Consider the following 14,224-nt stretch of genomic DNA (forward strand, 5'->3'; position numbering starts at 1 on the left):
GAGATGAACATCAAGACTTATATAGCAAAATCTGGATTTGCAGAGTTGCTGCTGAACCAAGAAATGTCTTCTTCATTGTAAATCAATTTGGTGGGGCTGGTGATGGACCTCTTTGTATCTGGAAACACCAAAGAAAATGCCCTGCAGCCTTTATATGTCAGGACCTTGTGTGTGAGGTGGTAAATAACTTTTTGTAGACTTGGACAAGATCCCTGCTTTTTCCTCTGCTCCCCTGAACAGTACAAAAGATAGGAATCAGAGAATGGCAGTGATACTTTCTGGCTTTATGGTTCTCAAATCTGGTTCTCCTACCTTTGGATGCCTCTGCCTCACAAAGGAGGTCTGCTGTTGCAAGTCCAATCCTCAATTCAAGACCAGACAGGTTAAAAATGAACACTTGGATGAAGGGATAATTGCTCTCTTAGGCCCCAAAAGAGAAGTCAACAACTAGAACTTATTCTACTGGCTGATGCAAAGTACTAAGTTAAGCCTTGATTTCCCTCAAGAAGGCTTTGTTGTGGGTGTATAAGTATGTCCAAAAAGAAGATCAACTGTGTAGTATAATGTTCTTGGTGTGTTCAGGGGAAGGAAGTTTTATACAAATCCCAATATTAATTGCTTCCGTAGAACATCAAACTTATTCCAGCCATTCAGGGTCATTATAGAGTATGATGTTAGAACCTCATTCTGCTCTACCAATTCTACCCAGATCGAATCCATTCAGGAGGTATCATTGTACTTACTGTCCAGTGAAGTTGGCCTCCCTATGGCTACAATCTCCAATCAGATATACTGTTTTGTTGGAAGATGGGATGGGAGCTTTCTCTGAGACCTTGTACTATACTTCTAATTCAGACAGGTAGTCCTCACAACTATCAGAATATTCAAGCTGTAATGAATTCAACTAATATTGCTCCTTTGGATAAGCATCAAAGTCCAGTCCTTCGGAACCCTGACAGTCTCAGGGCATAGAACTTATTCCTCTATTGTGAATTGATAGACAGCCCCATGGCCATCAATACATTGGTTCACAAATTCTGCATATTGGTCATCTGATTTTAGCCAATATCCTTTCCTTTCTTTTGGCAGAAGTTTTCTCCAGGTCTTAGTGCCCAGGGGAAGATGGAGAAGATATTTATATAAAATTGACCTTGTTTTGGATTTCTCCAGTTTAAAGGATGAACCTGCTTCCTACGCTGGAGCCACACTGTATGAAAAGCCTATTGTCCTTGATCTGTGGAGCTTAGTACAAAGAAGAATAGGAAAAAATGTGTGTTTTTACCTGAAAATTTCCTTTCTTTGAGTAATAAAGGCCACAGATCCAGCCAACTTTGGAGAAAAATGGATCATGCAGAGTAGAGATGAAAATTGCCATCCATGGATTTGGGTTTGTTGTTGTTAGGTGGAATTTACTAAGAAATTGTTGTACTCTTTTTCCTCAAAATATATTTAACACAAGATGTAGTACAGAAGAGTGGATTTGAATTATTCTGGCAATACAAGTAATTTCAGTTAGAGGGCACTTCAGGAGGCAGTGAGTGACCACTCTGGTCCTGACCCCAAGCTGCAAATCTACAAGTACCCATTAGAATGGATTCTGTGGACCATGTTACTTGACGAAAGGAAATTTGAAGATAAGCACAGACAAATTTTCCTATTTCAGTTCCTTGTGGGTTTTTTCCTCCCACGTATAGAATGTAGTCCATTACTATTACTAGTATACTGTAGACTGAAAAAATTAAAGAATGTTTCTATTAAACAATTTGTGTTTTACCAGTTAAAAATCTTTAACTTTTTGAATCTGTGTTTATTGTCATTAAATAATTGCTCAACCCTCCATTGTCTGATACCATCTCTATAATTTCTTGCAACTGTGACCATTTAAATTGATTAACAATGCCTAAAAATTAAAAATCAACTCCAACTTCAAAATTATTAAATAAATAAATAAACTGAATTCTGCCAAGCCTATGTATATAGGAGTTGAAGGAAATTACAGGTTCAGTTCTAATCTGAGGTATGTCCACATGCATCACTGCACTTCTTGAAATGTGCAGTAGGGGACTTTTCAGGAGACAAGAATATCAATTGTCACAGGTTAGAAATGAATAAGTAATATCTCTTACATAAGATTTACTTACTGTTTTGAGAGCCCTACTACACCTAGGGAGAATGAAGTGAGTTAAGAATAGATTGCTTGGTAGCTTTAACTTTTGAAATTTCTTGTGTTGTCAGTTTAAATTAGACTCTGTTTTTAACATAGCTATCTGGGTTAATTTCTTTGTCTCGGGTAACATGACATGTTACACTGAAACACTTATCTTGATAAATGTGATGTACTATATACTCTGCAGGGATCTCCATTTATTAAAATAATGTGCCAGTATGATATTTAGCATTGCCATGTTTTAAAAACTGCTTTGCAACAGAAGTGGTGCATGGGTGAACCATTCCCAACACTGCCATTCTGCTGGCATGCAATCTGAACTAACTTGAAATAATGTTGATGTTGAAGGTTGTCAGTGCAGTACGTTAACATGTTACTTGCAGACACTAAAAGACTTGTATCATTATTCAGGTAAATAGCAAAATTCTCTCTATTGGTATCTTGTCTGCTAATCCTCCACAGTTGACGGTTTCAGTGGGAATTGGGGACAGTAGAAACTGTCAGTCATTTGGGGGCCAATACTTAAGATTGTCCCTCTGATGCTTATTTTGAAAATGCAGGTCAGATGAGATGATAGTCAGGGGCAGCGGGATATAAGGCCAGGGAAGGCTTAGCCCGGGAAGGCATCCCGCTCGTGTGGGCCCAGTATGGACCAGATGCTGCTGCTCAATCTCAGGCAGCTGCCTTTCCCCTGTAGCAGGAGGGAATTGGGGTGCAGGTGGTCCAGCTGGCAGGATTTGGGATGGCTGGGGCCAGCGCTCATATCTCCTGGCACTCCGGGGCTGGGGCCAGCTGGCCCAGCCCGGTGCTCAGGCTGCCAGTGCTCTGGTGCTGGGGTGGGCCTGCCAGATTGGGGCTGGGGTGGGCCGGCACTCCGGCAGTGGAATAGGGTGGGCCTGGGTTGACTGGGGCAGGGATCCTCTGGCCACCATAGGGGGCTGGGGCTCTGGTGGGGGATAGAAGGGGCAGGGCCAGAGCCAGGGAGCTAGCCTCCCCGAACGGGCTGTTCATGTGCTGTCCATGATGGATAGTCAAAATTATAGAAAATTAAAACACAACAAAAACCAGTCAATCAAAAGGAAAACCAGTGTGTTTTCTTACTTACCCTTAAGGACACTAGATTCTGGCTCTGATAGCCTATCAACGTTCCAAGGATGGGGGCTCTCAATTGAGTCCTGCTGCTGGATTTGGAGGACCAAATTCAATGGGTTTGAGAACAGAAGTTCATGGGAGTTTTTCCATTCCTGATTTCAGCAGGAACCAAGATTGGGTCTGGAATGTTCAAACTCAGATCTGATAACAAGCATATCCCCACCAACTTTAGCAGCTGTGGTGGGGCATAGGGAGAGAAGTGATATGATAGCAGCCACAAAGTCTGAAACCCTTAATAACATCGCCTCTCGTTGAGCCAAGAAGCAAAGACAATTGCAATGTAGACTCTCAACCAGATTTCATGTGTTTACACCTGGTGGATTGGTTTAAATCAGTGATATAAACCATTTATTTTAATCATGATTTAAATCAGCAGGCATCAAACTATGATTTAAATAATTGAGTTTTGCATTTTTACCTTTTAGTTATTTTCCTAAAGAAAGGTTGATTTTCATTGGTTAGTAACCATGGAACATGTTGATTTGCAAGTAAATATAGCCTTTACACTAAATTTAGTACTTCTTTCTGCTAATCAGAAGGATGCTTTTTATCTATACATATTTATTTAAGCCATTTTATATAACTTAAATTTTTGCTAGCCTAATTTTTTACTTGTGATCGGTGTCAAGTGCTCAATAAAAATGCACAAAAGTAGGATTTTATTTAAAATTACCTTAACTGTGCTGGATACATAAGAAAATTTTATCAAATCATGTTTTGTATTGAAAACAAACTGATTTACTAAACAAAGGAAATATCTGTTGTAGTGAACAGAACTGATTGGTTCTGGTCACCATGTCCTTCAAGATTTTAGAACTAGTAGGTCTCATCCTCTCACATATAGTTTTTGTTTTTTCTCTTCCAATCAAAGAATAATAATTTTTCCTGCTTTTTCAATTCTGAATTGACTTCTTAACTTTGAACAAACAGTCATTAAACTGAAATAGTTAAATAAACTGAAATAAAGGAAATATTGTCTCTGCACCTGAAGAAGCGGCCCTTGCTGTCAAAAGCTGGTTTAGCCATTCAACAAACTCTTGTTTTAGGTACTTATAGGTGACTTTCACCAGTTCAGTGGTTTGGCTTTCTTTAAAACTTGGCAGCAAACATGAACTGCTCCAATATTTGTTTTGTATTTAATTTAAATTATTTTAATAGCTCAGAACATATTTAGACCTTAACATAGGTTGTGAATTTCAAAATATATTTTAAATAGGTTTATTTTTAAAAAGTGTCTGTAATTTAAATTAAACTGATTTTAAATAAATCTGATTTTTTTTTTTTATCCACCATCATTCACACTATAACAGACACATGATTAAGTTTCTGCAAAGTTTACATTAGAGAGTTATGGTTGCAGTTTCCTAACTAGCTTTTGACAGTAGTGGTGTGCTCTTGCTATCTGAAAATCCAGAAGCAGTGAGACATCTAATAGAACCAAGGATCTATGAACATATGTAAATTGCTCAATCCTCCAAATGCTTCCCCTTACCAATAAGGATTGTTTTTGTTTTATTCATGTTGAGTCACAGATGGGAGTAGTGAGATGAGATTACTACCATATGTGGCATTAGGGAGATGGCACGGATTTCCAGTAACCCTCTTCTGGGGACAGTGATTTTTAAAAGGATGTTGTTAAATTGGAAAAATGTTCAGAAAACAGCTACGAGTATAAATCAAGATCTGAAAACAAATTTTCTTGAAAATTTCTTAGTTTTTTTTAATTGGAATTCAAAGAAATTTCACTGAAGTTGCGGAGTTCAAAAAATTAGGAAATTTTCAGCCATCTCTACTCAGAAATGCTTGCTTTGTATCAAAAAATCTTGTAGCAATGTATCTCCTTCCCGACTCTATGGAGATGCTGCATGGCATTGATAAGTCTCCTTGTAAAGTTAGTAGTTCCACCAGCATATCCTGTGGTTAATCCAGCAAAGCCTCTTCCTTAGCTGAGTCTCTTCCAGACTGAACAGAAAATGTCAGAACAAAGTATCAAGACACAGGCAGTACTTTGCCTTGAGGAGTTCTATGTATCTGTTCTAGTAACTCTTCTAGAATAAATTTGAGAGGCATTAGGAGGGTCAATGCCCTTAACATAATGCAATGGTTGTTCTTTAATCCCAGCCTCTGTGGCTCAAATTGCATCTGTTGCCTCAGGCCAAGCTTCACAAGCACTTCATTTTAAAACTCAGCCTCTTGGAGGAACGATGGGATTAATAAAAAGAAACCCTGGAAGTGTCCATGGCTCCAAAAGCCAGTCAAGAAAGATCTGAGGAACTTGTCATATTTCGGTATTAACATTTCAAAAAAGGAAAACACTAAAAAAAATTTAGAAAATATGGCTGAAATGATTTATATGGAAGAATCAAGAAAATAAAGACAATTCTTTCCATTCAGTTTGTCCTGTTCAGTGGAAATTCTCAGACTCTCCTTAGGAGGATCAGAGGGAGAAAGAGGCTGCTTTCAACTGGAGGGTTTTTAATTTCTTTTTGTACAATGTTTAAAAAGAATTATTTATACCTCCGGGATTAAGGTGGAACAGGAGGAAGTTGAAAAGGATACAGTTAAATATTTTCCATCCAGTTCTAAAATGTAAACCTGCTTCATGCAGCCAGTGACAAGAAATTATAAAAAATGAATGGGATCTTTCCAATGAAGAGAAGCCTCTACATAGACTAAAAGGACAAGACAGATGCAGCCTGCCTCCCTCTCTCTCTCTCTCTCTCTCTCTCTCTCAAATGGAAATGGTTCCAGCATTTATCGTGAGGGGTATGGTGAAAATCTCAAAAGGATTATTCTTACCCCTTTGTGATTAAAAAACAAAATGAAACAGAGAACTGGAGCAGCATTAAATAGAATAATTTACATTCTCAGAGATATCTTGTGTGCTAGTCTGATCACTCCCTGGAAACAAGTTTTCTTTAATACTCCCTCTCCCACCCCACCCCAGAAAAAAACCCCAATTCCTCCTACCCCCAAAAAACCCATGCAATTTAACTTGCTGAATAGTTAAAAGAAATGGGTTAAATTCTCTTCTGGCATGAAAGATTGCAACTTGGAAGAAATCAGTGGATTTTCACCCATTTATACCTGTGATGAATTGGAGCCCTGTGTTTTATATCTCTCTCTAATGCATATGAGGCACTCAATAAATCATGATGAGTTTGGAAGATTTCCCATTTGTATTTATTTAATTTGTGATACCATGGTAATATGCTGTTTTATATCCTATGCCTTTGGAAAAGTTCATGCTAGGTTGAGTGGAAAAAAGATTATCATAATTAGGAATTGTCCAGGTCCCTCATCGAAAACTTTGGCCCTTAAAATTGCTAGAAGTACTCAAATGGTGTATTATAGTGGGTGTATTACACTGGTGTAACTTAGAATAAATCAGGTTCTTTGTGTCATTTAGTTTTCAACTGTGGGGCTTGTGTAGCTCCATGGGAATTTTTCAGGGGCCAAAATTTATCCCTAAATAACTTATATCTGAACTATGTAAAGTATCAGAAGCATGTACAAAAGAGAATTTACATTACAAGGTTAAATAAAATAGAGAACTGGTTATTCATACAATATGGCTCCCTAATTCTTGATCCTATCCAACAGATGTCGGCCACCACAGTATTCTCTTCTTGTGTGGGGAGAGTGATATTGGCTTAAGGGAGAAGCAGCAGACCTTCACTAGAGGACAAATTCGTTTGATAGAACTTGCTTTATAGATCTTTTAAGTGACTAAAGATGGAGTTGTTAGTAGTATTGACTAGTGATTGGAAAACAAGGAAAAGGATATAGTTACTGCATGGATAAGGAAAAAAAGTCTGTATTTTTAATATGTAATGGCTGTTTATTAATGGAGCTTTAAGTTTAAAATACAGTATTGATTGAAATAAAAGGCAGATATAGTGAAGGAATTTCAAGAGCATTTCCCACCAAGTTTTAATTTGATCATGAAATAATTTTTCTCACTAATTTGACATATGCCAGAAGATTTCTAAAATGCCACAAAGTTGGATTGAAACAACCACATTTTTTAAATTAGCATTGCTTGCTATGGCAGTCATACGCTGTTTGTGACCCAGGCATTCCCTTGATGCCAGCTGGCAGTGTGTCTAGGGTTTTACAGGATCCCTGGTGTGAGATATATGCATAATAATTCATTGAGTGGTGTCATGTAAGGTCTCTACCGAGAACCAGTAGCCCGCTGGTCATCATCATTATTGCAACATGTATCCATGGATAATATTTAGAGAGTTATGTATCTATACTGGAATTTATGTTCTTAAGGTCTTAGAGTTAAGGCAGGTCACCAGGAGGTGACATACCTTGGAAATGTTCTAGCCAGGAGGTAGCAGACTTCTATCTCCTTATCTAGCCATTTGTGTATTGAATGCCTCATACTGTGTACCTATTTGCATACCGAGCCACAGGTAAAAGAAGACATGGTCAAAATCTACAAGAAAGGAAATCTACAAGATGAAACAAAGAGCAGGAGGTGTCCCTATTTAGGAATAAAGACAAAGGACAGGATTGTTTTATCGGGGTGGGTGGGGAGGGAGGAGGAGGAGGAGACGAAAAACACAGAACCCTTCACCTAGAAGGCAAGTGGACCATGTGTCCGTCTCATGAAAGGAGGATCACAGTCAGGTTGGCTGTATAGCGTTGCAAGGATTTTGTGTGAGGATTAATCTACAAGATACTCATATTTTGTCAATTAAGTTTAGGCTCTAGAATGCGTGTTATAATTTTATTTCATTTGTGACCATTGGTTTCCAATACTTGCTACTACTTGAATCTCTGTGCTTTGTTGAATAAATTAATATTTGATTGCACTATATACACATCTAAGTGTTGTGTGTGAAGCACAGCAGTGATCTGGGGGGTGTTGTGTCTTAGGAGGCAATGAATCTGTGAATATTTCGGGTGCTCAATGGAACAGAGACTGAATGCTCAGAGGGCTCCAGGGTTGTAGTGTGCTTACTTGTAGAGAAAGAGTGGGGCCTGTGAGGCATAAAGGGCTTGTGATGCTCATGGCTGGTGGAGTCAGGGAACTGATCCCTAGCAGGCACAACAAGGCTCCCTCATGCTAAAGGTAGATGGTAGTGAAGTGCCTCACAGCCCTGGGTACTCCCGAGAAGTGTCACACTCTTCCCTTTCTAACTTTAAATTTTCTACTAAGTACGTTCTCTATTGTATCTCTATTTCTCATCCATCATTAAATTATAATACACACAAAATAACACATGTAATTTCTTCACTTTAGTGTTCGATTTTTTTTGCCCGTTAGTGAATTTTTAGTGCTATTGGTAAATGCCATCATATAGGTCTTCAGAGACTGAGGTAATCTAGTCATAAACAAGCACGGAATAGATAGTAGCTGTGCAAGTCACTCTGTTCCACCCCACTTAGACACCAGAAAAGATGATCAATTGCCTAGGTTATATACATGGTTTAAATAGACAGATAGGCTTATCTGTAGGCAAACCTCTGTGTGTTTGAGAGGATAGTTCATTCTTCTTCGTGTCCTTTTAGTCCTTGGCATTTCTGTTTAGACTACCAGAAAAGGTACTGATAGATGTATATATGTGGAAAGAGCTGCATGTAGCATGCCCTTTGTGATTGCTGCAATTGTACAGAAGTGAAGATGATATATAATAATGTTATCCATGCTGAGATGTAACTATTTTATGAACACTATGACTAGGTCAGCAAGGGGAAATGATTGTATTTTTAGTTAAAGAATTTCCTATTTGGCGGTCTTGATCTAACTCTTATTTTAGGGGGCTGTACGAAGAACAAACAGGGAAGAAACACAATGGTTTCCCAAGATAAGAACACCCCAGCACACACTTGAAAGACAGTGGGCAAAATTGTCAGCGACGAGGACCTTACCTCCTTCTCCAAGGAAGGTGCAAGCTTGTTTTGCCAGTCTAGGAACTTAGAGATCAAAAGGATGCTAAACAGTTAAAATGCCTCTGAGAAGAGGAAGGGGGTCACTTGTCAGAAGCTGTTGAGAGAGAGAGGCTGAGAGAGACTTTGTGGAGGGATTCTAAAGAAATTGGTCCTTCCCAGATGCAAAGAATGGTAAGATTTATGGAGAAGGTAGGTATGGGTAAAATCTGGTTTATGGCTTTTAAAATATATATATTTTTAAATGCTTTTTGTTCTAATAAATGACCCTGGCTGGTGATTACCACTGTCATTGCCCTAGAGGGAACAGAATTACAGGATCAGAGCCTAAGTCAGGTGCAGTTCACTCAGTAACAGCAATAACTTGGCAACTGGAAATCAAAAAGTTTAAAATCTTTTTTCATTTATTTCCTCTGCTTGTACTACATTCATTTGCTACCAGAGTAATAAAAATCACATTTTGAAAGAGTCCTTTTTTGGAGTTTAGTGAGTCAATTCTTTGTGAGTGGAATTGGAAGCATTTCCCTTCTAGTACTTTTCAGGTCTTCACCTGAGACTAAAAAAATTGGTGATAGATGGAGCTTGCCTTTCCTCTACCAGTTTAGAGAAATATGTTTGTGTTTTAAAGATTGTACTGTACTGCAACTATAACTGTGTTGGATGATTCAGTTACAACACTGCTGACAGCTGGCGCAGTTAAAAAGTTCTTTTGTAGTGCATACAGAACTTTAAACTGGGACTGTGCAAAATTTTAGCACAGTTTGGGGAACTGTTAAGATCCTGTCTATACAACAAACTGGAACTATGCTTTAACTGTGTCTGAGAGCGGCAATTTTGCCCTTTTGTTAGTGTAGGTGTTGTGTCTCAAAATATGCATCACTTCTGTTTTCAGTAGATTGCAATTGACTTTGTTTTGTTTTGTATTTTACAAGAGTAGATAACTGAAAGAAAAACTTGCGTCCTTTCACCTGTAGCGGAACTGGTTCAACTCTGTTTTAGATTGGAAGGAACTGAAAGTTGTTGCCATCAGACAGCCATTTTTGGAAGAGGAAGTGTGTGTCTCCTGGTTCCTAATGTAAATGTCCATATTACAAAACCCAACAGCACAGCTGGTGCCCTTGTTGATAACTTCAGCACAGAAGCTAAGGAATGGAAATAATGGAAGAAAACTCAATTATATATTTTCTTCCAGATTTAGGTCCTTTCATGTCAAGATTCCAATGCTTTTTTGGGTGAGTGAGGGGAATCTTACAGTGCAATTTACTATTCTAGCTCCTGTCCTGTAGATAAAGATTTTCAGATTTCAGGGCTATTAATTAGTGTTACATTCTCTTAATACAGCAGCGTAGAAAATGCACCCTCTGACTTATTGGGGGAAAATAAAGGCAGGTTGCCTCTACTGGCCTGATTGGGAATTATGTAAAGTTTTTTGTCTTTTCAAAAAGTGAATTTGGAAGCCAACATCTTGATTTCTGTACATGCATAAATGTCAATATCTAAATAGTGCTTTTATGTCTAGTTTGAAATTTCTGTGCATTCCTGTTTGTGTTTTTTATTGTTTTATCTATTATGATAGCCTTGTATTTAAATATATCAACAGTGGTATGTTTATACTTCAACTTCAAATACATAGAATAATTTGATCATCACATTATTAGAGATAATATTATGAGGCTGCCTGTCAGAAAGTTTGTATAAAGAAGGAAATATTACTGAAAAATTTCTAAATTTGCTGAAGAAACACCATTAATTTTCTTGGACCTTTTGTAACATCAAACTGATATATGTTTACCAAATTCAGCTTATTAAAACATATGTTGTGCTATTGCTTATGTTGAAAGGTTGTTAGTGGAGAAGGGACCTCCTTCTGTGAAGTATGTATTGTTATTGTCTGAACTGTTTAATTTATTCCAGGGAGGTCTTATTAATTAAAAACAACTTTTACTGAAATTTCAGTTTGCTGAGCCTTAAATAATTTGAATTACAAATAGCATGTTTATGGTGAGCTGTATACTGTAAAACCACTGTCAAAAGTTCCCATGTTTTATGTTACCTGATTTTAGGGCCATAGTGTTAGTGGGAGAGAATTTTGAATACCGTGGTTTATTCCTCTGCATTTCTGTAGCAATATAAAATGTATCTTAACATTGATCTTGTCAACATGTGACTTCTGCATTACACATACATAGCCAGAGTTGATGAAATAAGGAGCACTGTGCAAACCACACATGTGCCTCAGATATTTTTCCCTCCTTCTGTCGTTAACTAAATTTCCATTTATAAGATCATGTCCATATGCTTAATCATTGATAGACCTGGGTTTTTCATTAATTGCCATAGTTAGAAACTATGATGGGCTTTAGATGCAGATAGTGTTGTGTTACAGAAACATATAAAGATACTTGAAACAGGAGAAATTTGTTTTCTTTGTTTTTAATCTTTTTTCAGAATGTATTTCATAAACAGATTATAAAAGAGATTATTTTTAAAAATAAAACCAATTTCTAAGTAGTTTGAAAGTGATACGATGATGATAGATATGATTGATAGAAATGATTCTCTGTCAGAAGGGCAGCCCCTTAAATGCCTGGTTGATGCATCAGAGAAGACTAGTACGGCTTCCAAGTTAAATGCTACTTGTTAATCAGGCCTCCCTCCTGTGGTAGGATTTTCAAAACCAGGAGAGCAACTGCTCTAATCTATTTTGGGTATTTAGGACCTGACCCTCTATCATTGAAGTCAATGGAAATTTTGCCATTGATTTCAGTGGGAACAGATTGCGGGAACAGACTGCATAGCATGAGTCAACCTAATGTCACTGTGCTAAATGCAATACTTTAGGATTGCATGCTGTTTTCCAAAGAGGACATCATTGTGGATTCCACTCTTTGCCTTCCCCTGATTCTGAGAGATTTTGCTTAGTATTTTAAAAATGTATGAGTGAGTGTTATTAGTCTCTGGCTATCTGGAAGAGGGCTTGAGTTTTCTCACGTTTTCTTTAAAAATGAGTTCTCTTCAGTGTGCCGGAATGTGAGATGTTCTGCAGACTGAGCTATAGGTTCTCTTGCATCACAAGATTAAACTGGCCTCCCCACTTCTTTTTTCTTAAAAAAGATCATTCTACAGAATTGTTCAGCAGCATGCTTTCAAACAATATGCCATGGCTGTGGCTGCTTTTGTATTTTTGTTTGTGCGGTAAGTGAGTAAGAGAGAGAGTGAAAAAATTACATGCGAGTGAAAAATGTTTAAGGGAATATACAATGTTTGAGATCCAGTCTCAAAAGACAATAAGTAAAAAGCCTGGTAACTGTACCTTGGCTATCTACTACCACTGGCAATTTTTTCTAAAGGTATTCTTCTTATCTTAACTCGGCCAGGAAGACACTCATCTCTGACTTCCTTATGAGCTTTTCCCTGAAGCAGATGACACTTTTCCTCATGCCAACTGTAAAATAGCATAAAGCATAGCTGAAGTCTCATGTCCTAGCAATTGCTTTCTAATTTTCAGGCCTCTGTTTAGGATATTCGTACTCAGCCAGAATATAATATGTACTGTGGACAGCCACGATGCTCCCAGGTGAAGACCTTTTAAATCAGGCAGAGACAAGCAAGCTAGCATGAGACACTTCAACCTGTCTTTTTTGAAAATAAACATCACAGATCACTAGGCTAAAAGTAGCTGATGATGCAAAAAGCTTGAAAGGTGATTTTGACAGTGATGACTATTCAAAGAACAGTCACTGGCAGGTTCACTTAATTGTCCTCTCATGGGTAAAGAAATGTCACTTGATTGAAATCAGATTTTTTTAAAAAATTAATTTGAATTTTTAATACTTGTTTTTCTCTAATATGCAAAATTTTAATCTAGAGACACAGCTTCTTTTTCTGTTTTGCAACAACTTGTTTCTCATTTACAAGACAGTACTTAAGGGCTTTGGGGGGGCGTGGGAAAGAGAGGTTGGTTTTGTTCTCCCTTATGGCCTACAGAACTGTGTTGCCACACTGATCTAATGTGTCTGTATCAGGATGTCAGGATTTTCCTGTTAAGAGTTGTTGGAATCCTACAGGTTAATTACTGCTGTCTCACTGGGGCAGGCATGGATCATTGGACCTCACTCACTCTGAATTGCCCTCTGGCAGAGGGAGCCAGAGTTTTGGATACATAGTGCCTGAGGAACTAATAGTAGGAGAAGCCAAACTTGGAGAAAAGGCACAGGCTGAGATAAAGGAACCATAAAAGCAGGCAGGCTGGAGAAGGTGTAGACTCTGAGTTTATATTGTATTATTTTGGAATTATGTACTCCCAGGTGGGGTGACTTTTTGATACTAAAACGTGATGGTAGATTTTTGTTTGGAGTTGGGTAGTTCTGGCCCATTTACTTGTCTTTTCAGTGCCAATTTTCAGTGCCAAATAGGAAATTCGTCAGACATTATTTAGAGCTAAAACATTCACATTCTATTTATTAGTAGTGTGATGAGACAGGAGTTAAATGGCCTCCTGCCAAACAGTCCTTTTTCTCTCCAGAGTTTCTTGTTTATTGCAAGAAGAGCAGATGCAAATGTAACCGATCCTATGAGCTCGATTCTTATTTACACTAATGCCATTTTACATCACTCTGGAAGTGTAAAAGCACCTAGTAGAGGTGCAGGTAACATTTACATTTACTTGAAGGCCAGAGCAATGTAAAGTGACACCAATGTAAATGAGAATCAGGTCCCTTTGTTCCCAAGTACTATCAGTGGTTTTCAAACGCTGGAAAAAACACTTATATTTGAACAGACTTATGTTTCCTTATTTTAGCTTTGCATTTAAATCATAGAACTGGATGTGGTTGGTAGCTTGTACCTGAAGGGGATGTTCAGGAAAAAAACCCAAAAAAACTTCTACAGTTTTATGGAGTCTCCCTGTCCATGGTATAAATAACTAATTGATGCTACTATATGAAATCATATAAGTTGTTTATCTCCAGGGCAGATCAGCCCTGGAATTGGCAGTGCAAG

General features: G+C 37.9%; 1 protein-coding gene across 4 annotated transcripts in view; it reads left to right on the top strand.

Annotated features, from left to right (window-relative positions):
* Nucleotides 1-14,224, top strand: part of SAMD5 (sterile alpha motif domain containing 5) — a 372,001-nt gene that overhangs the window by 7,853 nt on the left and 349,924 nt on the right. The window contains exon 3 of one of the 4 annotated variants that reach the window (XM_067542377.1): nucleotides 1,090-1,832. The exons of the other annotated variants lie outside the window; for them this stretch is intronic. Coding sequence (XP_067398478.1) covers nucleotides 1,090-1,143 — 54 coding nt within the window. The 3' untranslated portion in view covers nucleotides 1,144-1,832. Of the gene's footprint in view, nucleotides 1-1,089; nucleotides 1,833-14,224 lie in introns of those variants that run through there. 4 annotated transcript variants of the gene reach the window in all.

This window comes from Emydura macquarii, unplaced genomic scaffold (genome assembly GCF_026122565.2).
Source record: "Emydura macquarii macquarii isolate MOO-44397 ecotype Brisbane River unplaced genomic scaffold, CSIRO-AGI_Emac_v2 contig_705, whole genome shotgun sequence".
In the NCBI taxonomy this organism is placed as follows: Eukaryota; Metazoa; Chordata; order Testudines; family Chelidae; genus Emydura; species Emydura macquarii.